This window comes from Uranotaenia lowii, chromosome 3 (assembly GCF_029784155.1).
Source record: "Uranotaenia lowii strain MFRU-FL chromosome 3, ASM2978415v1, whole genome shotgun sequence".
NCBI classification, from domain to species: Eukaryota; Metazoa; Arthropoda; class Insecta; order Diptera; family Culicidae; genus Uranotaenia; species Uranotaenia lowii.
In genome coordinates this window covers 89,937,167-89,963,118 of record NC_073693.1, presented here as the reverse complement: position 1 = coordinate 89,963,118, position 25,952 = coordinate 89,937,167, and the positions used below count along the sequence as shown (strand labels likewise).

The 25,952-nt window shown below is 35.6% G+C and overlaps 1 protein-coding gene across 1 annotated transcript in view; it reads left to right on the top strand.

Moving 5' to 3' along the window:
* LOC129752384 (protein dead ringer) overlaps positions 1–25,952 on the top strand; it is a 282,636-nt gene that overhangs the window by 48,843 nt on the left and 207,841 nt on the right. Inside the window, exons 3-4 of the mRNA XM_055748174.1 lie at positions 5,554–6,047; positions 6,342–6,517. Coding sequence (XP_055604149.1) covers positions 5,554–6,047; positions 6,342–6,517 — 670 coding nt within the window. The remainder of the gene's footprint in view (positions 1–5,553; positions 6,048–6,341; positions 6,518–25,952) is intronic.

Genomic DNA, 25,952 nt, shown 5'->3' with positions numbered 1-25,952 from the left:
TTACGCTTGCAATACTTTGATATTATTTTGTTGAAAATGGTAGAAACAGATGTAAAGCATACGTCAAAGCTGATTTTTTGTCAAAATTTTATTTAAAAAAAAAATTGCAAAAATCTTGTTTGAATTTTTTAATTTTTTTGACTTTAGATAATTACTCAATTTTTTCATGCCATGTGTCAAATGCGTATTACCCTCAAACTGCACTGATAAGATATGTTGAATTTAAAGCCATATCGTCAATCGGCTGTATGCGCATATTACCCAATATATATTAGTCATAGTCTTTCTGCCACCGCTGAATCACGAAAAAACACAGCGGGAGCTTTCTGGCGTTTGGTAGTTTATTCACAGATCCCTGCCACGATATACCATACGTGTGCTGCACATCTCTTAGACTTTAACTTTTTTTCCTCAGATTTAATCTCATTTTGCCTTGAGAGCATAGGAGATGAAAGCTTAAAACTATCAGCTTAAATCTAAGAGATGTTCTCCACACGGATTCTATAGCATTGCAACCTTGTGCCTGATGTTCGCCGGTATTTATTTCCATCCTCTTTCGTCTTGTGATGGTATGGCGAGGGACGTGATAACGTTAATAATTTGTTTCTTTTATCATACCCAATGTGGTTGCGCAGGGAGGTTAATGCCAGCGGTCTCAAATCGAATTAGCGAATCATTTTTTATGCCAATTACGCAGAACTCATGATTGGAGTAAAGACTGAATCTTGGGTATGGGTGACCCTTGAAATTCTATTCAAAAATATAAGAATAAGAAATTGTTAAGCTTCTTATTTTAGGAAAAGTCAGAACCACAAAGGAAAGTTAAAGATGTACTGATTTTGAAATATAGCACTCAAAACTTTTTCTTCATTGATTTGTGATGCACATTATTTATTTAATTTCATTCAAATAATATTTATGAATATTCAGATTCTTCACCCTAAAAAATACGAGTTTAAAATCAAAGGAAAATATTTTAGAATTTTTCTTAAATTTAGTGTAAAAATCAGAGTGCAGGGAATGATCTCCACATGAGGCAAGATAGCCATCTTCAATTATGGTCAAACTGTCTAAATTCGAGTTGTTTTTTAACGGAAGACCTTCATATAGAGTCCCCTTTTTATTGAAATAACAAGGTTTTAAATTTGTGAATGCATGTTTTTCAATTTAAGGTGAATTTTACATGATATGGAAAAATAAATTCAAGGAACACCAAACATTTATAAAGAATCGTACCTTTTTGTTTTGAAACCATTTCTCCTGATTATCAGTGTAACTTACTCACACTAAATGCTAGAGTAAGCCTGCCTGATTGCCCGGTTTTATCCGCGTTTTCCCAAATATTTAATACAAATATTGGGAAAGGTCTCAGTCTGGCCTGGTTGCCTAGATTTCATTAAAAAAAGCTCGGATTTTTCCCGGATTTATACACCTTATTTAAAAAATAAAAAAAATGTGTTGTAATTTTTTAAATAATGCCTCCAAATAGAAAGTTTTTGAGCAAGTTTTATAAAAATAATTATGAAAGGTTTTAGATAGCCTGAAATACAACTCTGATAATTTTTGTTGGAAAAAATAAATTTTTTCAAGCATTTTTTTCTTGATTTTTGTTGAGTATTTCCTGGGTTTCGATGAAATTTGACCGGATATTATCCGGATTTATGGTCGTCAATTTGGAAATCAAATGCTTGGATTTTGCCAGGTTTTGAGATAAAGTACTGAAAAATATTCTGGCAACCTTATGCTAGAAGTATGAAAAAATCAACCAAACGAGAAGCAACAACCCCTTTAATGCTACAAAATTGTATATAATAACCGTTGAACAGAATTAAAAAATTGAAAATTTAAATAAAATTAGAAATACAAAACATCAATAAAAAATCTTCCATGGTTGGTTATTGGCTTTTGGAATTGTTTGAATATTATAATAACTCATTCATAGCATTTTTCAAAAATTATTTAAATTATATGAAGAAATTAATCACCGTCATTTATGTTTGTTACTTAAATTTATCGGCCTTATCGGTGAAAAGTGATGTCCTTTTTGTAGGGGCCATCTTAAGATTATGAAATTTTATAGATGGATAGAACGTTAGATGAAATAAAAGATGGTGAATATAAACGGGTTGAATTTATTTAGATGCATTATCATCACATATCAAATTTTCGTCCCGCACGGGCCAACTTCTATGAAATGATACAGATAGAGTTGCATCTACCACCACACATTAGTAGGCCAAGCGTGGTTCACCCCACAAGCGGGAAAACTTACAGTACGAACGAACAAAAAGATGATAAGGGATCGCTCAGTTAAGCTTTCTTAACTCAAAAAAACATCTATCGATGTATAGTCTTTTCAGTTTGTTATCATCGCGTTCGTTACATCCGGGGTTTGTGAAACGGTACGATCGATAGTCTGATAGTGAACTACCACCGATGCTATAATGTCTTGTTTTATTTTATTTCTTGGCCAAAGTTTTTTAATTTCATGAAGAGTTTAATCATTTAAAGGTAATTTATGTTAAACACGAGAATTTTGAAAAAAATGTTCATGTATGTTTTTTAGTTTATCTTTTCAAAGTCTGACGAATGATATGAACTCGTGACGAGAAAACTTTCAAAATCAGTTTTAAAAACAAAGGCACCAAAAATGCTTATTCCTTGTTAAGCACAGACAAACAGACAGGACACTTGGAATAAAATCAGCCGAATTTTTCGCAAAGTGATAGCGCTGCCATCTATTGTCGATATAAACAATTCTAAAAAAAAGATCATAGTAGCTCATGCAAAAGTTAGGTGATTAAAAAGCAATTCTAAAAAAAAGATCATAGTAGCTCATGCAAAAGCTAGGTGATTTAAACTCAAGCTTTGCAATCAGTCAGTTGATTGTTTACGTTTCGATATCAGTAAGTGCGGTGCACATGGCTTTTTTAGTTTTTCAATTAAAAAGTGCGATTGAAGATGGTTAGACCAGCCCCACAAAATGGTTACTATTTCAGTCGGTAGTTTAGATGTTTTTATTGGTTGCATTTTTATCTACTTACTGATTTTCGCATCCATTGTTGCCATCCAGGTTGGTATTTGTGTTTGTTTATTTTCTGGTAGCGACGACCGGGTTGCTACATAAACGCATCCCGTAACAATTTACTGCTCGAATGCTATTATGTGTATAGCACCAAACCGAATAGCGACAGCAGGACTAGCGACGCTTTTTTACTAGCGAGATTCCTGTCATTCGCAGGTTTGTTATTCTTTTCTCAGTCCAGTAGGCGATTTCAATGTAGTACTCGAACATTGTTTACGTTATTTACTGGACATTTTCCCTAGGTCATCAATCGCATGCTTCAAGTTTCCTAGGAAACTTGCGATGCGTCGTTATTAATTTCAACGTCGCGACGTGTCGCTAGTAGGCAAAGCTGCTTTGATTACTAGCGCTCATATTTGAATTTTTTCTGCATGCATAATATTTTTCGAATCAAGTTAGCGACTGTTGGTGCGATGATGGGTTGATAAATATGTTGCTGAATGTACTCGAATCGAGGTTTAGCAACCGTTGGTGGCCTTGGTCTAAGTGTACAAAACTGATATTCTTTCAAAAAACATAAGTCCAAATCGTGCGTACTTATTAAACGATAAAGTTTGATATATTTCTATATTACAGCTGCCAAAATTTCTGCTCCGTAGATGATAGCATTATACTACCTGTAGAACATACCAAAAGCTCTCATGTTTTGGCCGAAAAATCAAATTTACGGAAATTATAAAAAATATTGTGTGTGAATTGAATTGAACAGTTTATCAGGTGGTATAATAATTTAATTATTTAAATTTGTTAATCAAATAGACTATGAATTGCTTTTTGATCTGCAGTAAAAAAAATATATCTTGTTTCCATTTACATACCGTTGATCAACAGAAATATTCTAATATTTCTCTATTAAAACACAAGATTTGAAAATGAATATACCGAAATTTTCAGTTCTATTATCATTCTTAGTCAAAATGTGTTAACTTAATCCAAATATCAATGAAAGAAATTCGGCGAGATGTTCCGACCGGATTCGGCTCGGCAAACTCGGTTTTTACTGCATGGAAATAAAACACAACATCTTAAGCTTGTGTGTGAGTGCTTCAGATATTCTCATCGCTTTTATTGGGGAGATGGATGTGAGGAGAACAGAGTTTTAAACGAACCATTTAAACTTCAAAAATAATTCTTTGAATACTAATTTTATACATCGACAAGCACAACACTATGTATCAGGTGTTTACCTCTCATGATGGTCCACAGAATTAGTACAACAATTCTTAAATCTAAATTCCTTTACTTTATTATAAAAAAAGATTGAAAAATAATCGAGTACTCTTCGTGGGTGGCATAGGGTAACTGACTCAAAAGATAACATGTTACTTCTAAATTTTCTTTGTCAAAATCTACTTTCTGATTTTTAAGTTATTTGGCATCAAAATTCAATTTCGATTTTTCCGATTTCCTTTGGTCCCTGCTTTTAGCTTTTTAGACCTCAGGGAATTCAAAAAATGACCCGAAATCGACTCAGTCTAGTGTACATTAGACCGCTGCAAAAAATGGCTTTTTGCTCCCATATGTTTTTTCGATACCTTTCAGGTCACCAAGCATCAGTGTAAAATTTGAGATGATTTAGTTGATTCCTGAGCTAGCGCAACGCGTTTCAATTTTGTATGGAAATTTGTATGGAAGGAGAAATTTTGGCACATCAAATCATCCAGAAAATTCAAATAAGTTTGAAATGAAGTCGGTCTTGGATTTTTGGTATTGATTATTCTTAAGCTTCATTTTTTTTTGCTAACATGACAAGCAGCTAAGAATTTCATGAAAAAAGTTAAAACCATTTTAAAATAAAAAATCTGAATCCATTGAAAAGTATATAAAAATGACAGACTTTTCTTGCTAGAGCTGTTGATATTTTGTAATGTTTTTGCAAAGGTTTTATAAATAAAAGTAAAAAACATCGTATAATTTTTCTAGGGTACAAGTTAGGTTTGTGCTTTGTTCACATGAATTGTACTGCAAGAATCAAAGAATATTTTTCATCCAATTTGGAATTTTTCGGAACTTTTAGTACATCTCTGCGCTAATTCAGGACTGAATGGATCGCTTCCAAAATTTTTATTGCTATTTCTCGCACCAAAAACAATAAAAAAAAGTTATGGGAGGTGTAAAAATTTTAGAATTTGAAATTTCCATACAAAGCTTGCAGCGGTTTAGTGTACATACATATGAATACATGCGAAAATTATAGCTTCATGAATTGATATATTTTTCAGTTTATCGACTCTTTGTTGCTTAAGTACATATATGTTACTTTCATTTTTTGGATTCTACCACGTGTTCGTTTCGTAGTGTTGTTTCTTTAATCTAGAAATAAGTATTCGAAACCCAAGATGCAAAGCTTTAAACAGATTTCGAACTATTTTGACATCTTTTTGCTGACTAACGAAAAACCGTTTTTTTTAATTTGCGGTTTTAATTCAATATTGCGAATTAATCAACGTATTCTATTTTAATTTCAGCGCCCAATTCGGTCCCAGTAGCCATCCGCTGGGTATGCTCGGCAGTTTGACAGCGCTGCAGAACATGCAGAACAACGTGCAAAGTCTTTCGGCTGTTGCCGGATTGTCCGGATTGCCGGCCGGAAGCCATGGGGACGTGTTGGAAAAACTGAAGATGCAAGTGCGGGACATGAAGGTCGATCTGGGGGGAATGGGAAGTGTTGGGGTTGGCAGTTCCGGTGGAGGTGTTATTGGTAGCAGTGATCAGAGTGATTTTGCGGCATTGCATGCAAGCTTTCGGGCCAGTGCCCTGCAACATCATCAACAGATGCAGCAAGGTGCCGGGGGTGCTGTGGGGTCTCTCTTTGGGAATAGTGATTTGAATAGGGCTCTGGTTGGGGGTCCAGGTGGATTAGTTGGCATTGGTGGGGGAACTGGGTCTGGGATCGGTGCCAACAGCAATGGGGATGGTGATTATCCGTTTTCGCTGCCCAATCCGCCGATCAACAAAGATGGTGAGTTCATTTTGAATTTCTTTTCCATTCATTTGTTTAAGGTAATTTCGAGAACATTTAATTACTGAAAAATTCCCAAATTGGATCGCACTCTTGAATTTTCGTCTTGAGTAGTTGTTTTCAATCAATAAAACCATCAGTCTCAAACGAATTGTTTAGTCAGATTTCCATGAATTCCAATCGAAAAAATCCTTCAATAAACCGTCAGAAGTCACGTTTCCTGATATAAACAAAAAAAAAACGAATGATTCACCGAGAAAAAAAATCTACAGTGTTCCTCTTCCACTTCCACAGGTCACCCGGGCTCAAATTCGTCAACTTCGAGTGAAACATCGAACTCGTCGGCCCATCAGAATGGCAATAATAATAATAATGGCAATGGTGGTAGTAATCTGAATAATGCCAACCATAATAATAACAATAACAACAATGGTTGGAGTTTTGAAGAGCAGTTCAAACAAGTCAGACAGGTAAGTGGAAACGCCTTTTTGTATTGAAGAAATTGATTAAGCAAAGGATCTGCTTTTGTTCCGATGAAAGTGGGTAGGGGAAAACTGTACAAGACGCACCAGCTAAGCATAATTGCTATTTACAGCGATACCAATCATTTAAGAACCAAATTGAAAGTTGAGGACGATTCAGGGATCAGATTTACGTATTATCGAAAAGAAAAAAATATGATAAAAACAAGATTTTGGCTTTATTTTTGTAAAAAACTAAAACAGCCAGAAAACAAACCGCGGGGTAAAACGCCAAAGCTAGTGGACAGAACGCACCAAACAGGAAGGGTGGCAAGAAATGGAACAACGATTATACGGAATGTAATTATTGAAACATCAAATGTTTGATTACATGTTCATCGTATTTTTGTAAACTAACCATTCTTTGGCTAAAAATCATTTAGTGTTGCTAAACTCTTCGAAAATTTCGCTTTTCAAAATACACTTTTTAATATCCATATATATAAAACGCCTTCAAGTAGGCAACGAAATTCAATTTTTTTGACTGATATGGTGATATCGTAGCAAACATGGCGGCCGATAATTTTTTTCGAGTCGAATATTGGTGCACCGTTTTAACTCGAACAAGGACAAAATTTGTTATAATTATGCATTGATATCGTAATTTGGGAGTCAGCAAATAAAAAGAATGGCATTTTATTTTGATATTCGGGTTTTCTCAAAAGTTAACAGCATTCAAAATTTGAGCGTAAAACACGTGGTCTTGTGGGCATTCTGTCCCAATTTTCATCTGAACGATTTTTGATAAAATTTTGTTGGAAGTTAATAAAATACAACAAAAATTTTATCTTCTTCCGAAAGTGCACATGAGTGGATAAACGATAAGCTGTAGTTTTATAAGATTGCGCAGGCTGTTTTACCATAAAACCTTATATGTTACTTATGAAAAATAACAAGTTTCACGCTGATTCCATTAATTCTGCTGTTTCTAAGAACTGAAGTTGTTTTTGTGAACTTTTCATCTTTTGAATGATGAAAAAGCTTGTTTGCTACAATATAAATGAAGAAAAACATCATTTGAAGCCGTTGGTTAGTGTATATTTGAGAAATAATGGCATCGGCCATCTTACCTTGCTGGTGCGTTTTGTACAGTTTTACCCTACATTTATTCGGAATTTTATCAATGTGGGTAGTGTCATTGAGGTCTGATTTTTTTTTATTTGTTCTTCTTTTTCATCACATTCTCAAAGTTTAACTCATCCGAATTGATGAGAAGGAATTATGTCTACCTGTGTACATTGAATATGAATACGAAAGGATTTATTGCTTTAACTTCATTAAGGTAATTTTATCGAAACATTGCCTACTACTGACGGCTTTGTGAATACTTTTCTGTAATCATCATTACCTAAGCTTTTTTTTTCTATTAAACTAGGCTTGTCAGATACTGTCGGAAAAAGCGGGACATTTCACGGAACACACGAAAAAAGCTACTGACCACACTGCCATAACTCTTAGAACAAAAATCGGATAATTTTCTGGCTAATTTAGCCACGTAGTGTCGGTATTGCGAACCTGCTAAATTTGACAAAAAATGCTCTGTAGGAAAAATTCACTTGGTTAGCCCGATTGTATCGTCGAAGTCGACTGTTTTTGCTTGAAAGTCGGGTGGCACTTGTGAACTCGGTGGGGTAGCACTTCATCAAAAGCGATCGATGCGCACTCTGGAATCGTCATTGCGTACTGCTGAAAAAAATATTTAACAAACGAAATCGAGCGTCCAGTCAGTATAGTCAGTGCGTATACCATCAGCCAAAATTGTTCCTAGAAAGTACACTAAGTTTTTTACACGAAGTGGTTTTGATCAGTTTTTTTTTCTTACAGGACTTCTATTTTCCCTGTTTTTTTTTTATCATAGGCACGTTTATTTTCCACGATTCTCGAGAGTGGTTTGAAAGAAAATATTTCAAGTACTACATGTAAATGGCGGATTTGATACCGCGTATAAAACCATTGTGTAATGACAAATATATTTCAAATTTGTTTTAAAAATTTGAAAACTCAAGAAAACTGCCTGGTGTAAGGTGGTGTAAAATAGAAGAAAACTGCCTGGTGTAAGGTGGTGTAAAATAGAAGGCGATTTTATTAAGATTCCGGCGAAAAAATAAGGTCTATAAGCTTTAACAATATTTTTTTCAAACCAAAGTTATTTACATTGTATTGTTTGAACGTGCTGCAAGAACGGTTTACAGAATTAGAATCATACTGTAATTTAAGTTTAGAGTTATATGAAAAATGCTGCTTATTTTGACAAAAAAAATGTTTTTGAGAGCTTCTCTGTGTTAAACCATTAAATTCATATTGAGGCTTAAGTTTGATTTTTTCTAGTAAAAGTTAGTAAACTTTGTAAAAGTTTTCCAAGAAAAAAAAAAGCGGGAAATTTTGAGGAAAAAGCAGGACAGCGGGCATTCAACAAAAAAGTGGGACATGTCCCGCTTTTGCCAACGGATGGCAACCTTATATTAAACCTATCTCAAATAGCATTGACGATGGAGGTCCATTGAAGTCTATGTGATAAAAATTTAAAATTTTAGTTTACAAATTGATTGTTGATTTTTAACATCTTTGGTTCATTTGAGATTTTTAAAATTTTATCAAAATTTTTACTTTTTCGAACGAATAACTACTACTAAAACTAAAATTATATGAAAACCGTACACACTTTAAATTCACTGCGTTTTTTTAATAAGTTGATACACTTATTCCCCTTTTAACTCTGAGGACTTCATTTGTTAATATCTTGGAAAAAATTGGACCTGATCATCGTTGATATAACACTAATTTAAATCAAGTATTAACACCAAGATCCCGTAACTATACTGGATATTGAAGTATTGCGAAGTAGTGGTGTTGCGAATGGCGATTTCAAATGCATAGTAAAAAGATCGTATAAAATGTCGTCTGAAGTCAGTTTGAATCGGATATGACAGAAAGTCCGCCATGTTTGTAAATTTTGGAATGATTTTGCTCCCGCGCTAGCTTCAAGTGAGAAAATCATCTTCGTGTTCTCTCTGCAATCAGCAGTGCATCCAGGTGGCTAAAAATGAGATGAGATTTGATAGATACTGACCGATGAGAGAACTGGAATATTTTGTCGCTGGCAACGAGAGCAAAATCATACGGCTATGAGAGCATCATGCGCTCTCTTGCGTTCATCCGATAGGCAGTGATGTCTACCTTCTAGATTTTCTCTTGATCTTTCAAACTTTTTGGACTTTTGCCAGACATTTTTTTAGGTTTCCAGACTTCCAGATCTTTTTCATGTCTTCCAGACATTTCCAGACTTTTGAGTTTCGACATGAATTTTCTGACAAAACAAACAAAATTCAAAATTTGCGTTGTAATATGGCAGGAAATGATGAAGAGTGAGGAATGCCACGAAGATGGTAGTGAAACAGGAAGTAAAGCATAAAACGTAGTACCGCCGACAGCACCACAATAGTCTCAGGCATTGAGAGCGTGTAGAATGTATGGTTATTATGAAGTAATGAGTGTAGTTCCCTAGACTGCAGGTCATCACCTATAAAGAGTTCGTCATCCAGAATTTTAGAGGCTTTTTCAGAATTTTTTTAAAAATCTTCCAGACATTTATGAAAAACATACATCACTGCCATAACGCCCAATTGGTGCCAGTTTATCAAAACCGCTTACAAATATAGCTACAAAATGTTTGAGGGAAATGGAAAACATTCCAACCACGATTGTAAAGCACATTATAAATCACATCCTCCAGACCCTTTGTTGACGTATTCGTGTCTATATTATCAAATTTAGAATGGAAATTCAGGGAAAAAGAAAAACAACAATCAAATTTTGAACCAGGAAGATAAAGTTAAGAGCTTTCATCACGAAATTGATTGAGAAACTTTATCAATATTTGTCCTGCTTCCACAGGAAACGCTCGTATCCTGTAAAATTTTTTTTTTTCAAATAATCTAACTTGAAACCAGAAAGAATCATCAACAAGTCAAAAAATGTTCTAACTTTTGAAAAACGTGCCGTATACAAGAAACGTTTCAGTCGTTATAATAAATTCTTCAAAAATTATCCTTTTTTTCGTAGATTTGTATTCATTTCACATGAGGCTGTCACATTTGTTTGCCCAACTGCTTACTTATACTAATGCTCTGTGCAAAAGCCCTATAGATTTGGTTTCTATTGGTCGTTTTCATAGGAATATAGAAAACTCCGCCAATTCAGGCCTAGAGTAAGATCGCCCGGTTTTATCCTGACTTGTCAGGATATTTAGTATAAAATTTATAAAAGGTCCGGTTGTCGTATTTAGTTGATAAAAGCCCGTATTTTACCCGAATCGATTCACTTTACTTACATAGAAAAAATTTTTTTAGCAATGAACGGTTTATTAGAGGCCGAAAAATCGATTTATTGAATGACAAATCTTTTTTTTAAATAAATTTTATTGCTGGATGATAACAAAGTAATAAGGTTTCAAAACTGAGTTTTTCTTGGCTTAATAAACGATATTTTGTTGTGAGAAAGTGTTTGAAATAAATTCCGATGTATTTTATCATTTAGAAATTTATGTAAATTATAAATACATAATTTTTACAGAAATTTTAAGTTATTGCTAAAATATAAAAATTTTGTTTTTTGTATTAATATTTTAATATAACAAAGACTTTGTAAACAACACTTTCGCAAATTCACAATTTTCTTTAAAAAAAGATTAATTTGAAACAATTAATCGACTAATAAATACGTTCTTTTAGAGTTGCTGAAGTGATAACAACTCTAAGAGAGAACATCATAGAAGTTTCGTTGGAGTTTTAATATGGTTTTTGTCTTCTTTTAGAACCAATGAATCTGTTTAAAAATCAATCTCAGGCTTGTTTCATGATTTGGTTTTGATAAAGGGTTCCGAAATAACTTTTAAGCGGTCTTCGAATTCAAAACGTTGAAAAGGTTATATATAACATATAACCATGAGATCAACGTGGAATTATGACTACCCTGTCGGAAACTGATTGTGAGCTTGTAGCTGATGCAGAACCTGATCTGTATCCGCAACTTGATCTTGCTTGTCACAGATTCCTGAACTGAGTCAGTTTTCTCACGCATAACTTTTCGGTCCAAAGTTTTGTCCACCGGACTCGATTTCGGTCCAGATTGTTTTTTTTTTATCCACGAAGCTGCTTTCCCCTTCATATTTCAGAATCGCTTTTTGGACCGCTGAAATGCTTACTTCTTCTATTTTCGCCAACTGATTTAGCGAAATGTTCAGGACACACATATTTGAAGGCAATGCTAGAAGAATTTAATCTTCATATAAATTATCTATTCAGACATTACTGCCCAATCTAGATCCGAATGGTCATTCTGATTCTCATCCCGATGAAGGTCTAGATTCTCAATCTAATCTTTATCATGATCCGAATTTCAATTCCAATTCGGTTCCAATTTTGTCCTGATCTTGATCCAGAACAAGTTCCTGATTGTGATCAAGGTCCGGAGCCTGAAATGTATCCAGAATAAAATCCTGATTCTGATCCGGAGTCAGATAGAACCCAAATCAAGATTCAGAATAATCTCTTGATCTTGATTTAAATCATCTTTCCGGAACCTGATATTTGGTCCGAATCCCAATTCTGATTATGGTCCAATACTAGATTCTGATCCTGATCCAAGCCTAGATTCTGATCCTGATCCTTACTTTGATCTTGATTTTGATACAAATACTGATCTTGATTCTGTATATTCAAGGATCAATTAAAACCCTCTACTGCATACAAACTCAAGATGATTTCGGAGATTTTTTTTTATATCATTTCTGATACTATAGGGTGTGCCATAATGTTTAACACAATTTAAAAGCAAAACCCATTTTTTCCACTTTTATGTTCTCTACAGTCTTCTTTCACAGTGAAACAATAAAAAATAAGATTTCAGTCAATCGTAGGTCATTGATCGATTTCTTGATTGATTAGTTAATTATCTTTAGCACAGAATGATTTGCGATGATTTTGACCACTTGTTTCAGTCTATTGCAAAGTGTTCGATAGAATCTGCTGGGTTGACATATTTTTTTTAAAAACGATTTGGATGGGCCCAAAACTTTCACTACATTTGATCTTCTTCTTCTTGTATGTCTCTAGACCGAATCTTACCTTGGTACGATGCACAGTGCTGAGAGGAGATTCACGTTTTTGACCACATTCTGAACTGAGCCAGTTTTCTCACACATAACTTCTCGGTCCAAAGTTTTGTCCACCGGACTCGGTTTCCGTCCAGATTTTTTTTTCTATCCATGAAGCTGCTTTCCTCTTCATACTTTCGAATCGCTTTTTGGACCGCTAAAATGCTCACGTCTTCCATTTTCGCCAACTTATTTAGCAAAATGTTGAGTTTTCCTGGAAAATGCTTCTCATTTTCACGAAAATTATATAAAGAGGAGCTCACTTAATATACGCGGAGTTTTAAGTTAAACTTTAAATAACAATAACCAGCAGAAATCAGCTGTTTAAACGTCATACAGAATGTGCAGGGATGTATCAAAATTGTGCTTAGACATAATGGAACACCCTTAATTCAAACAAATTAAACTATATTTAAACAATTAAAAACATTGAAAAAAGGTCTGTTTTCGTGGCTATAATTTCCACAAACTAAAATTTCCAACCAACATATACTTTTAGACTTGTCGAAACTTTTTTCTCAATTCAAGTTGTATAATAGCCTAGCTGTTCCTAATATTTCATCATCTCTATAATTTTAATATGTTTTAATAGCTTGCTTATGGAAGATTAATTTTCTTTCGTTAAAATACAGGTTCATTCCATTAATAAAGCTTCTAACAATATTTGTTTAGTATTTAGGATTTGACAAATATACATATGCATTGGAACTTTGTTGAATACTTCATTGACCGAGTGGATTCAGGATCATTTTTGAATTTCCAGAGACCATCCATGATTTTTTTTTCTGAATTCTAAAGTAACGTTTGTGTGAGCAAATCTTACATTTCTCAAATATTCTCAATTTCCCAATACAACGAAGCTTTCTTGGCTTCAGGCCCGGGAGAATTAAAAAATGACTTCAAATCGACGCAACCTAATACTACATCTAAAACCTCTGAAAGCACAACAAATCCGATAAAACTACGAGTTCAAAGTCCGAGGTCAAGGTTTTTGAAAAATTACAAAAAAAAAATACCCCTCAGCAAAATTGCTGGAATCTGGATTGATAAATTGAACCCACCGGGGCAAAAAAGTTTTACAAAATTAAATTAATTGGATCTACCGGGCTCCTGACATGTCGGTATGGCCGCTGAAAAAGGTCACGCGATCGCTTTTATTTTGGCTTCTGCAGCTTCTGCAAATCAATGCAAAAGAAGCAGCCTCAGCAGATTTTGTGGCAATTTTACCATTTTTATTCCCATTCTCTGGGGCAAAAAGCTTCCTGATTGTAATTTAGCAAAATAATTTTGTTATTATTTTTTATGGTAAAAATATAAATTCTATCGATTGGCGAGAGGCTACTTGTTTTCAAGGCGCTCAAGGAAGCTGCATGTCGAAGAGGATGCACCTTATTCAAATTAAGTGAGCACCAAATTGCCCTACCATGGCTTCTGTATTCAGCAGTGGCCCTTGAGCGCTTCCTTTTTCTTGCTTTTTGTTACCAATCGGCGGTAAAAAGATAATACAGGAATCAGAGTTTTTTTTGTCAAATTCTGTTCAAAAACGCAATGGTGCGCTGGTTTTATGCATTTCTTTACATTTTTATTTGCGTGTTTTTAAGTATAGATCCAACAGATTATGGTTTGATGAATTAATCTTCAATATACTTAATTGCATCCTCGTTAGTTCGTTGCATAAATACCTAGTTTGGTTCCTTATTCTAAGACTTATTTAATCAAAACGTTGTGTATACTTCATCTCTATGCAATGATAATAATCCCGCTCAAATCGATCAGAAGATCTCCGTCACAAAGTCGAAGCATCCAGAAAATTTCCTCCCACAAACCGAGGAAAAATCTGTCACATTAAAATTGATTACCGTTCATCGACGGAACAAGGTTGTTGATTTTTCGCCTCTAGAGTTGTATAAATAAACTTCAATTTACGTTTCTATTTATTTTAATTCGAAATCCGTCCGTTCGTCCGACCTCAGGCCGAGCAGCCAATGGTTGTTTCCAATCGCCGGAACCCCCTACGCAAATTTCCGATGATGATGAACATCTCATCAACCATCCGCAGGCCATCACAGACCACAGACAGACAGACAGAAGATCCATGCTGAGGGAAGATGATGGTTGTCCGTCGAGAATGTCGAACGTCTCCACCATTTGCCACCCATTCCGAGCGTGTTCGTGAACTGTGTCGGTACTTGAGGCAAGCTTATTTCTTGAACAACCATGATTACCACTACTTTTCTCCCCATCCTTCACCTATATCAGTATCTTCCTTCTTTCGCTTGTTTATTTTCTATTTGCGACGGATTTCACGATCGATCAACCGGAGGTTCGATCATTCATCCGATACCTTCTGTAGGCCTACCCTACCAAGGCATTTAAGCGATTCAAGTACTCGAATGAGACGATCATGAATATTTATTACATCGCAGCTCCATCTCTCCGTTTTTCCCTTGAATCGGGCAGGTTTTTTTTCTGTTGACCCTTAAATTGCTGCTGTTTGTTTGCTGCGAGTTGATCATTCATCAAACACTGCATAAATATTTTTCTGTATGTCTACCTGTTCGTTTATTGACAAAGACTTTGTGTAATTAAACGGATACATACATTCTATAAGAATGATTTGTCGTTAAGGCAAGTTATTAATGGTTGCAATAATTTATTGCAACTTGAAACGAGCCCCGGAGGAAAAGCTAACAAGTTCAAATTATTGTCAAATTTGAAACGAGGGATGTGAGATAAGTGCCAAAAAGTGTCACAATCATATAAACACTTGATTCTTGTTGAAAAACATCTTAAACCAAGAATTAATTTGATCCCCCCCAATGTTTTGATTCCGGGGCATAAAGATTTTTGTTGACCTCTCTAGCGAATATCTATCTTTAGATAAGATACTTGTAGTAGGTGTTACATATTTTTTTTAAACTATAAAACCCGAAATGTATGGTTAAAGAAAAAAATTTGATTACTTGTTCAAAATTAGAGATGTACCGAATAGTGGTATTTGGCGAACGGCCAAATACCGAATATTGACCTTTTCAACTTTTCGGCCGAATATACAGCTCGGTCAAATATTATGTAGTTTTCAATTAAAAATACTTCTATTTCAACTGCTATTTCTAATAGAAATCTTCGTGAGGGTAAAAGTTTAAGGCTAAAACCCTCTTTAAATAAATGTACAACAACAACAACAACAACATAGAAATCTTCTATTTCTGCTATCTTAATGTCCCTCATCTTTTTAGTAGATTTTTTCCAACTAATGTCACCAATAGCTGAAAGGACATCAGATAATTTATCGCCCCTAGGAAGTTTATCAAAAAAAAAAAACATCATCAAAACATCTTACCTGTCGGCAATTTATGGGATTCAAACCCAAAAGTTTTTCTTCGCGCCACCCTATCCACTAGGCCACATCAGCGCTCGTGTACTTATATTTGAACGTTTTCTTCAAATAATGCAGCGCCACACGCCATCGGCATGCATCCATGAAGCTTTAAAACACTACCACCAGCGGGCCATCCATGGTAACCCGCACTGCGGTCGGTAGCTACACCCGACAGGATGACTAAGGAGAAGCGATCGTGTTTAAAACAATGCTCAGCATCAACTGAACTCTCGTTTCGAGGTCGGTCAAAAAAGGTTATCTAGCGCTCGCTTACTTCCTATGTTGAAGTACGAGTGCAGGATTTATCAAGAAATCAATGGCTTCTAAATGTAGAAACCATACTGCAGGTTAGGTATGAACAACTGAACCGTTAATTTATTCGCATTGATACGGGACTACTTATTTCATCCGGCGCCGATTGTTCGACGCATGAAGCCGAAATAAAAGCTCCGGACGTATTTATTATTAGCTCAATCCTTCCCGCTTCACGTTTCTGCCGCAGATGATCCGCCGATTATATGACAGTCGCCGGTAAAGCAGATTTAAGTTGACTGGATCTATTGAAAATCGTGCTCCGAATTTCGCCCACCGCTCGTCGAATAACACCTTGTAGCGCCACGTTGAGCATCATGCAGGATAGGTCATCGACTGGACGAAGCCCCCTGCGCGATTCGAATGAACTTGACAATTCACCTGAAATCGGCACATAGCACTGCGTTCCATCCACCGTCGCCTTGATCAGTCTGGTCAGCTTCCCGGAAAAACCATTCTCGTCCATGATGCGTCCATGAGACTTAGCACTCGCACAAAGAGTAACATGTGCATGACGCTCATTAGACCGGTTGTTCTTTACAGGCACGAGAACACTCGGAGTATTCGAGCAACGAGTGTTAAGAACTATCTTTGGCGACTTGCAAGAGAACGGAGTGTTGAGTTGAAAGATGAACCAAGAGCTTGCGCGACTCTTCGGTGAACTCAGTATCCTGAAGGTGGTGAAAGCTGGATGGATACGCTGGGCAGGACATATTGCAAGAATGTTGGACGACTGTAAAACAGGTGTTCACTACGAATCCGTGATCTGGCGAATGTGGGATGTCCGAGAATTGGAGAACGGTTGCCATGGTCTGAGTGAAATTTAGGAATTATGTTCATCAAGTTATGTCGTGAGACGGAATATTTACTTAGTAAATAAAATAATGCTAACAATCCGGAGCTAGCATCTTCACTTGCTGCTAACAAAGGTTATCGCCAAATGTGTGTATTTCAGCGGCTAGACTACGCTGTTACGAGCTTCTGGGCCTGCCTCTTCTTCGATATTTTAGTTTTTTTCTGAGCTCAGAACTTCCTGCGATTTGCTTTTACTAAGCGTACCGCGCTGGGGCCTTATAAAATGAATTCCTATAACGTCGATTCACTACAGAGTAGATCAAACTATAACTATGTAGTTTCATTCCAAAGATCGGATGCGATCTGCTCTAATTTCTTCCTCGCCGGCCGGTGCGATCATTCTTATCCGGTTCATGATGACCAGGTTGAAATACTTTTGGTTTTTTCGTTCATTTAAGTATATCGCGACCAAAAACGCTAAAAGTTTTTAATGAAAAACATCCGGTCTTGATCTTAAACATAATCTTCAATACCATTTGTAGTGTTATTTCGGTCGCACCTGGCTTCGACACGACTCGGATACTACCGACAGCGTGTGCAACGACTAAGACGATAGTTATGCGACTGCCTTTTGAAATTACTACATGATACGTAATATTGCCAGAATTTTTTCAGCACGTACTCGGGCTGGGCAAATGCAGGCTATTTTATCTAAAAATACAACACAATTTTCAAGGTGATAGAAAGTTTTTGAGAATCACGAGGGTCAAAGAAAAAGGATAAAATAAGCCGTAAATATCATGAATTTCTTAAAAAAAAACAACGGCTCTCCGACAAAACTTGAATCAGCTATCTTCGCTGAGATTGCAGGTTCAAGTTCTGTCGGTAACCGTTGTATCTTAATTCACGATATTTACGGCTTGTGTTCTTCCTTCTCTTAGACCCTCATGTTCCTTTAAAATTTCCCATCAACTTGAACATTTGATAATTTTTAGGTACGAAATGTACCAACAATTGGTTTTTTTGTTTATTTGAGTATGAAAAAGAGAATAAATCCGGGAAATTCCGGGGTTTTTTTCAATAAATCCAGGCAAATATGCCGCACCGGACTTTTCCCAAATTTTATAATAAATATCCGGTCAAACCCGGATAAAACCGGGCAATCTGGCAACCTTACTGTAACGTGATCGTGTACACATAATATACTCATGAACATACAAAATCAGGCGATAGGCTTTATGTCATCTTGAATAGATTAAATTATTTTTTTCCTTTTTAAGGGGGGGGTTAGGGTCTAACACTTTCAAAAAATCGATTTTTTTATTTTTTTATTTTCTTATTGTAAAACATTTCAAGAATGTTGTGTCAAATTTTCAAGTCAATTGAAGCAAAACTGTAGAAGTTATAGGCCTTTATCTCCTCCTATCTAATACTGTAAGAAAGCAAGAGCAGAAACTTCAAACGCGTTTTTCTCGAAAGCACATTTTTAAAGCCCGTGGACATCGTCATTTGAAAACTACTTATCCGATTCTTTTCAAATTTGGAACATATTTTCTACATATAAAATACCAGATCCCAACGTTTTTCTTTTTTGATTTTTTTACTTTGGGGAGATTTTAGAGGTGAAAAATGGCGGATTTTTAAGTGAAAAATCGTAGTTTTTACTTCAAACAGCCACAAAAATTTCATAAAAATATTTTTAAGTTAAATAAAAACGTTGGGGTCCAGAAAAACATCTATTAAAAATATTTTGCTCTGATTTTTTGACTTCAGATGATTCTGTGCTGAGATACAGTGTCCACCGCAAATCCTGTTTTCTAAAAGGCATCCTCGAAAAAGCTCCGTCACCGGCTCATTTTTCAATATTTTTCTACGAAAAAATTACTAAATGTTCTTTAAACAATGCTTTGTATAATACAAAAAAATTGAATACATTTGTTTGAACGATAGCTCTAGAATAAAATCGTGAAAATGGTGTTTTTTTAATACCCGTTAGACCAGTGGTTTTCAAACATTTTTCACACACCGCCCCCATTTGTAAAATTTTTGAGCTCAACGCCCCCCTGGGCAATTTTTTTTGAAAATCATGAAATCAAAATCATGGCCTGGATCGTTAAAAAAGCATTATCTCATACTCATGGCATTATTCAATTATTTAAATTCACATGAGGCCCTCATAGCCAAAGGGGTATTATAAGTGATAAAAAGTGAACAGTTAATAATGTCAAACGATTCTTCATATTTCAACTATATTTCCTGATTTTTCAGATTTTTAGAATTTTATTTACATGCTTTTTTATTCGGAAGAAAAAGGCAAATTTTCGAAAAATATGTACATATAAGGAAAATTACCAAACATAACAACTTAAAGGCCTGTTTTCTCGAAATTAGCTTCTATGCATTAACTTATACCTCTTTAACTCCAAGAGCCTCATATCGCTTCAAACCTCAAGTAAAAATTTAATAAATTGAAAAGTTTTCTGGACTAATACTTAAACTGATTGGTTGGTTTGTTTTGATACCAAATCATATATCTAAAATTTTGGTAGACAAAATTCTCTATTTCCCATTAATTTGCGTAATTGAAAACAAATTTATTACTGTCAAGCCGCTGCATTACGTAAAATAGTATTATTTCTTGATGTCTAATATTTATGAAACCAAAAATCTGAATTCGAGTCCTTTTGAAAGTTGTGCAACATTCACGATTTTTAAACTTTAAATTAGATTCCAATAACTGAATTCCGGAAATGTAAGTGATAACCGAGTTGATAAGAAGTTTATCCAGTTAATCCATGGATTGACTGAATTGAATTTTCGATTGAAATAAAAATTATCAAATCAGAGCTAAAATAACAATTCTCTTACCTAAAATCAATCAATAAATAACTAATGGTGCCCTTTTACACAGATTTTTTAGAGTTTTTTTTTGTTAAGTAGATTTTTGGAAGCGATACAGTAGGAAACATCATTTTTGCTTTTTAATCATAGGCACATGATTTAGTAACTGTTTTAGGGAGACTTTGGCGTTCTGAACTCGAATAATTTGCTAGGTTTTGTCTCTCAGCTCTCGTTTTAGCGATACGGCGTGTGGAAATTTTAAAGTTATTTGATTTTGAGGAAAATCGATCAATGATAATTGATGAATGAACAAACATATATGAAAGAAACTGATTTTTAATCTATCTATTATCCTCCCTTCTATCAAGGATTCAGATTTTGCCAAAATATTAAATATTTAGCGATGTTTAGCTTTCAAAAAATTGAACTCCACAATTTTGAGAAATTTTACAACTAATTCTGACACCGCTGAAGAAAGTTTTCGAGTATTTCATATAAATTTTAATAATTGTGAATTATGATTATTTTTTCTCAAAATTACATGCGATCTCCGAGAAATTCCATCATTTAACTGCAACCTATAATTTATAAAACTTTATAATGTTCTATATTTTTGCTCAAATTGATTAAATACATTTCAAACTAATTTTCCAAAGTTCTTTCGAAAAAACGAGCTGTTAAAAAAAATCTAATTGAATATTTGGAGTCAGCGCCCTCAAATTAGTCTTAATCAGTTCTGAAGTCCTGTGCATCTCGGAAAATTATTAATTTTATTGCATTGTCTTATCAAGTATTGCCATTCAATATTGATGTTTTTAAGTATAGCCCTATCTATCAGAACAAGATCAACATTTACAGCGTAAAATCTGTAACAAATCCAAAAAATCTTTGAGATACATTTTTAGAAAAAAAATTGAAATACTGGAATAAAAATTTGCTTTGAAGCTCTGTAAAATTAATGATATTCTAGTCTTTAACCAGATGTATAGTTCTGCAATATAATTTTATTGTTTTGCATTGAACTTACTCGTTTTTATTTCAAATCTACGTTGTTTCGTGATTTGTTCAAATATGAATTACGACCCCACCGCCAACCTGATCTCTTCCACCGCCCCCCAAATTTGAAAATTGAGCTCACCGCCCCCCTGGAAGCTCTCAACGCCCCCAAGGGGGCGGTAGGGACCACTTTGAAAACCACTGCGTTAGACCCTACCCCCCCTTAAGGTATTTCAAGTTTCTCAGGAATATGATGAAAAAAACGGCCAGGGGAGAAAGATGTATCGGAAAGCATTCAAATGAAAAAAAAAACACCAAAATGTGGTTATAATCTAGGGTTTTACTGGTTGCAGTTAAGATAGATAAAAATAGATAATAATTTCAAGAGTAGGATTGAAAAAAAAAATAGATCGCACTAGTCAAAGGTGTTTCCTGATTTTATCCTTCCACCCACACTCCAAAACGATTTTTTTGCTAGGATGCAGAGGTGACCTCGGTCCTAAAGCACAAATTTATTTATTTAATCCTTTTTTCTATTTTTCCTACCTATCTATTGACTGCTAGGACGTGGCCGGCGCCATTATTGATGATCAAAGAGAGAGTATCAGTTTTGTGCATTGAGAATGAATTGCTAATCCCAAGTACCATTCTTTTGACCTTTGCGCAAAACTGATAGCCCCGGTCAATCACGGAATAAAGTCTATTTCACATAGAATCTGGTCGGATAAAATAGATTATTTCTCCGCAATGAAATCACGTACAACAAAAGTAATGAAGCATTTCGGGTTCAATGATTCAGGTGGATGTGAGTAGTCAATCGAGCTAAGCTAAGCTAAGCTAATATGATGAAAAAGGGCCAGGCACAATTTTCCCGTATGTTTGGATAATGTGCCACTATTAGGCCTCAAACACATCCAGAAAAACTGCATTTAAGAGAAATTCTAATCCACGTTTCCAAAAAAAAGACCTTTGTTAAAGAAAATGTAAAAGATCCTACAACGAAAATATTCTGAGCAACACATCAGATTCAAAGTTTTGGAAAATGACAATTTAATACTCTGCTTTTTAGAAAACCAATGTATGTCAGACATATAACAAATAATTCACCAGTATCGGAAAATCTCTCGCAAATAACATTACCGTAATCTTAAGTTTCAATACCTACAGGCATATTGACCTGATTTCTAATTCTTTGTTTTTCCGCCTGCGTCAGTAAATGAGGTCACTTTAGTCATCGAATTGTCGAATAACAAAAATAGCAGTTGTCCTGACAATTTTCATCAAAGGTGCGTAAAAATTATGGTTTATATTCCGCAAAAAATCTCTAGGAATGCTTCAACTACATTTTAGAGACAGAAATTTACTCTGAGTGTCTCAAGACAGCTAAAGTTATTCCAATATTTAAGTCTGGAGATAAGCTCGATGTAAATAACTACCGTCCCATATGAACTTAAAGCATTTTAGTAAGGTTTTCGAAAAGCTTTAATAACCAAAATGAATAGCAATTACTTACTTACTTACTTACTTAATGATCCCGCGCCGATCCTCCGGTGCATAGGGCCGTGGTAAAAGACCTCCACTGTTGACGATCCGGAGCCAGCGTCTTCACCTGGTCCCAGTCAAGATTCTCGTCGACAGTTCGGATTTCAGCAGCTAGGCTTCGCCGCCACGAGTTTCTGGGCCTGCCTCTTCTTCGATGACCTTCTGGATTCCAATCTAGCGCCTCTCTACAAATTTCGTTTTCATCTTTCCGCAGCGTGTGCCCAATCCATCTCCACTTACATACGTTCCCGAATCTCGATTTCTAGCGCCCTTTGATGACACCGATGAATAGCAATAGCAATAGCAATAGCAAAACTTAAGATTAACGTGTAATAGCCAGATGGAAATCGAACCCATGCCATCAGTGGACCAGCGATTACCGTCTTACCACGCTAACCACTCGACCACCCAGACGTTTTACCTTTATAAAATTACTATCAGGAATAGTTGACTTTGAAAAACTTTGAAGACTGATTGAAGCCTCGTTTGCTTAAAAGGGCTTCCATGCAGATGTTATAGATGTTTGACGTTTTGACGTTTTTGCGTTTAGACTTGGTAGACGATCATTTAAGTGTGAATTGTCGGACGAAACTGAGAGATCTTTATATCTAGCATTTTAAAAAACTTTCATGAAGAATCTCAGGAAGTGTCGTCCAAACTTTTTAAAGCATTTGTTGCAGGATTTTATGTAAGGTTCACAACCTACGCCTTGATTTACTTTCAATACCATAAAGATCTAAAATTGTTGCGTGGATTGTCAACCTTATTCTCATACATTCATAGTGCATATTTCGCATCTAATCTTAAAAAAATGTATTTTGAACATCAACTTTATTCCGTGCACAGTGATATATTAATCCTCATCTATTCCGGGGAGCTTTTTTTTCGTCTCCACACATAAGACTCATTAATAAATTTGTCCCAGCGCTCTTTCAAAGACGCTAAATGATCTCCTGCAGCCATTCGTGGTGAGAAGTGGGCCGGCAAGTGCCAAGTGAAAAAAGCATTATGCTACCTTTGAATCATTCAACAACGCACCCTACTCTCGTCGTGGAGGCTGCTGCTGAATGACTTTATTCACACGGCTGAACGAAGCTCCACGCGTAGCCGGATTTGAATAAAAATGGTATTTTAAAAGGCCCATTTTCACATTAGCCCGATTTTTTGGGGAAATCTTCTCTAGAGGAAAGACGCCAACGCCGTACCGCCGCGAGAAATCAAGTTAATATTAAAACGGCATAATATGACAGCAATACACCACAAAAAGGGGGTATTCATCTCGTCTTTGATGACTGACTGCAAAACGGTTAACAAATGGGTTCCCCTTTCATTGACGTGGTTGACGACGATGTTCAAAGGCGATTGTGTTGCTGAATATAGTGAGTGAAAGAGCCAGTCCCGAATGGCGACAGATCATGATCCCTCGGAAAGGAAGTGGTATGTCTCCATCCAATCCGGTGTGGGATCAGGCGACGATCGGGCAAGTGAAAAAGGTGATTCATTTCGGAGCGGTTTTTTTGCTGTTGTGTTGTGTGGACAATGAGACGATGATAAATTGATGCGTTAATGAGTGTTTGAGAAGATATTTCTATCGTCTTTTTTACCGGTTATCTGTTGAAATGTGTATGTAAATTGAATTATTTTTGGCTGAGGATTTTTCTTATTTTAAAGAAAAAAAATGAAAACCAAAACTTTGTCTCGCTTTTTGTATGTTCCATAAATAAGTTTTGAACTCACCCAATGTTTTTAATTTAATGTCTCATTATCATGCTTCTAGCTAGCATTCAATTCAAATGACTTGAGATTAGAGTTCGTTTATCATGTGAATCAATTAATCTCTGTCAAATTGAAACCAATAAAATCAATTTCGAAACATTCTGCAATAGGTAATTCCAAACAGGGAGAACGCTATGGAGAATGAAATCTTTCACGCTCCAGATGAGGATGAATGAACGATGAGAAAAAACACATCGCAACTCTGCAATGTGAACAATCATGCTGGGTAAATCGTCGGCTGACTACTAATATTACAATCCGCTGCAAGTTGCAAAGTAATGACCCAATCGATATTTGTACCGGAAAATACCAACGGCTAAAAAGTAAGCAGTCGTCTCAGTTTTAGCACGTGGTAAGACGATAAGGTCGCACCAAAACAACAACAACAACAAAAACTTCGACGACAACAACAAATACAGAAAACTCGGGACGGGAAAATTTGAGAAGGGGTGACCTGACCGGACTGTGTGACAGTAACGAAGGAAAGCTGACGTATAGAGCCGACAACAGAAACGTCAAATCATTCGATTCCATCCATTGAACAGGGTGCGGGTGCGGGTACACGGGTTATTTATAAACAGGCCAGACACTTACTAACCAAATAGCGAAAAAAAATGAACGACTGTATTGGAAAACAATCAACACCGCGCGCTCCACAAAGACAGGATGAAAATATATACCCAGAAAGAGAGTTCCGACGCTGCCGCCAGTGGGAGAGTATATAATTTTATGAACTTTCCGAGGTCCCCGGGATCAGACCAAATGGGGGGAGCAAAAATTGAGGAGTCGAGTGGGTGGTGGATGAGAAATCGTTGAACGGAAATCGATTAGTGGAAAAACCGAACGAGTCTAGAATGAAATAGCGGTACAAAAACTGGCAGCTGGACTCCGTATTATTATGGGTACCGAACATGTGAGGGTGTTGAGTTGCTGAAGGTACGTGTACAATAATGACTGAAATTACCGATAATATTGTTGTTTTATGGGGATTGATCGATCAATTAGTTCTTTGGGAAATAGTTACACAAAACTTTTCAGTTTTCTGATTGATATCAATAAACTCGATATTTTGTACAAACAGACTATAAAATTAAGCATTACCGCTTACAAACATTTTATGAAATACTAGCTGACCCAGTGAGTTTGCTACACCTTTTAAAATTCAATTTAATTTGTGAACATTATTCAAATGTTATATTATGTTTGAATTGACAGCAAGGATTTTTTTTTATTTTCAAGACCTGATGTAAAATTCGTTTTTAACAATTATTTTGAGTCTAGAATAAGGACATCGTTTTTATTTATATCTTGAATTTTTTAGTTAAATAAATATTTTACATTGCACTCCATATTTGGCTCTATTTATTTAATAAGTTCTTGAGTTATGCAAAAACATTGTAGTGGTTCCCAAGGACAAAAACCCTCCCAACACGCCAGAGCTCCGCCCAATTGAGAAATACTGGGCTATTGTCAAGCGGAACCTAAAGAAGACCAAAACAACTGCTAAAGACGAGCAGCAGTTCAAGGCAAACTGGCTTTCTCCGGCGAAGAAGGTGGACAAGGTGGCTGTACAAAATCTGATGGCA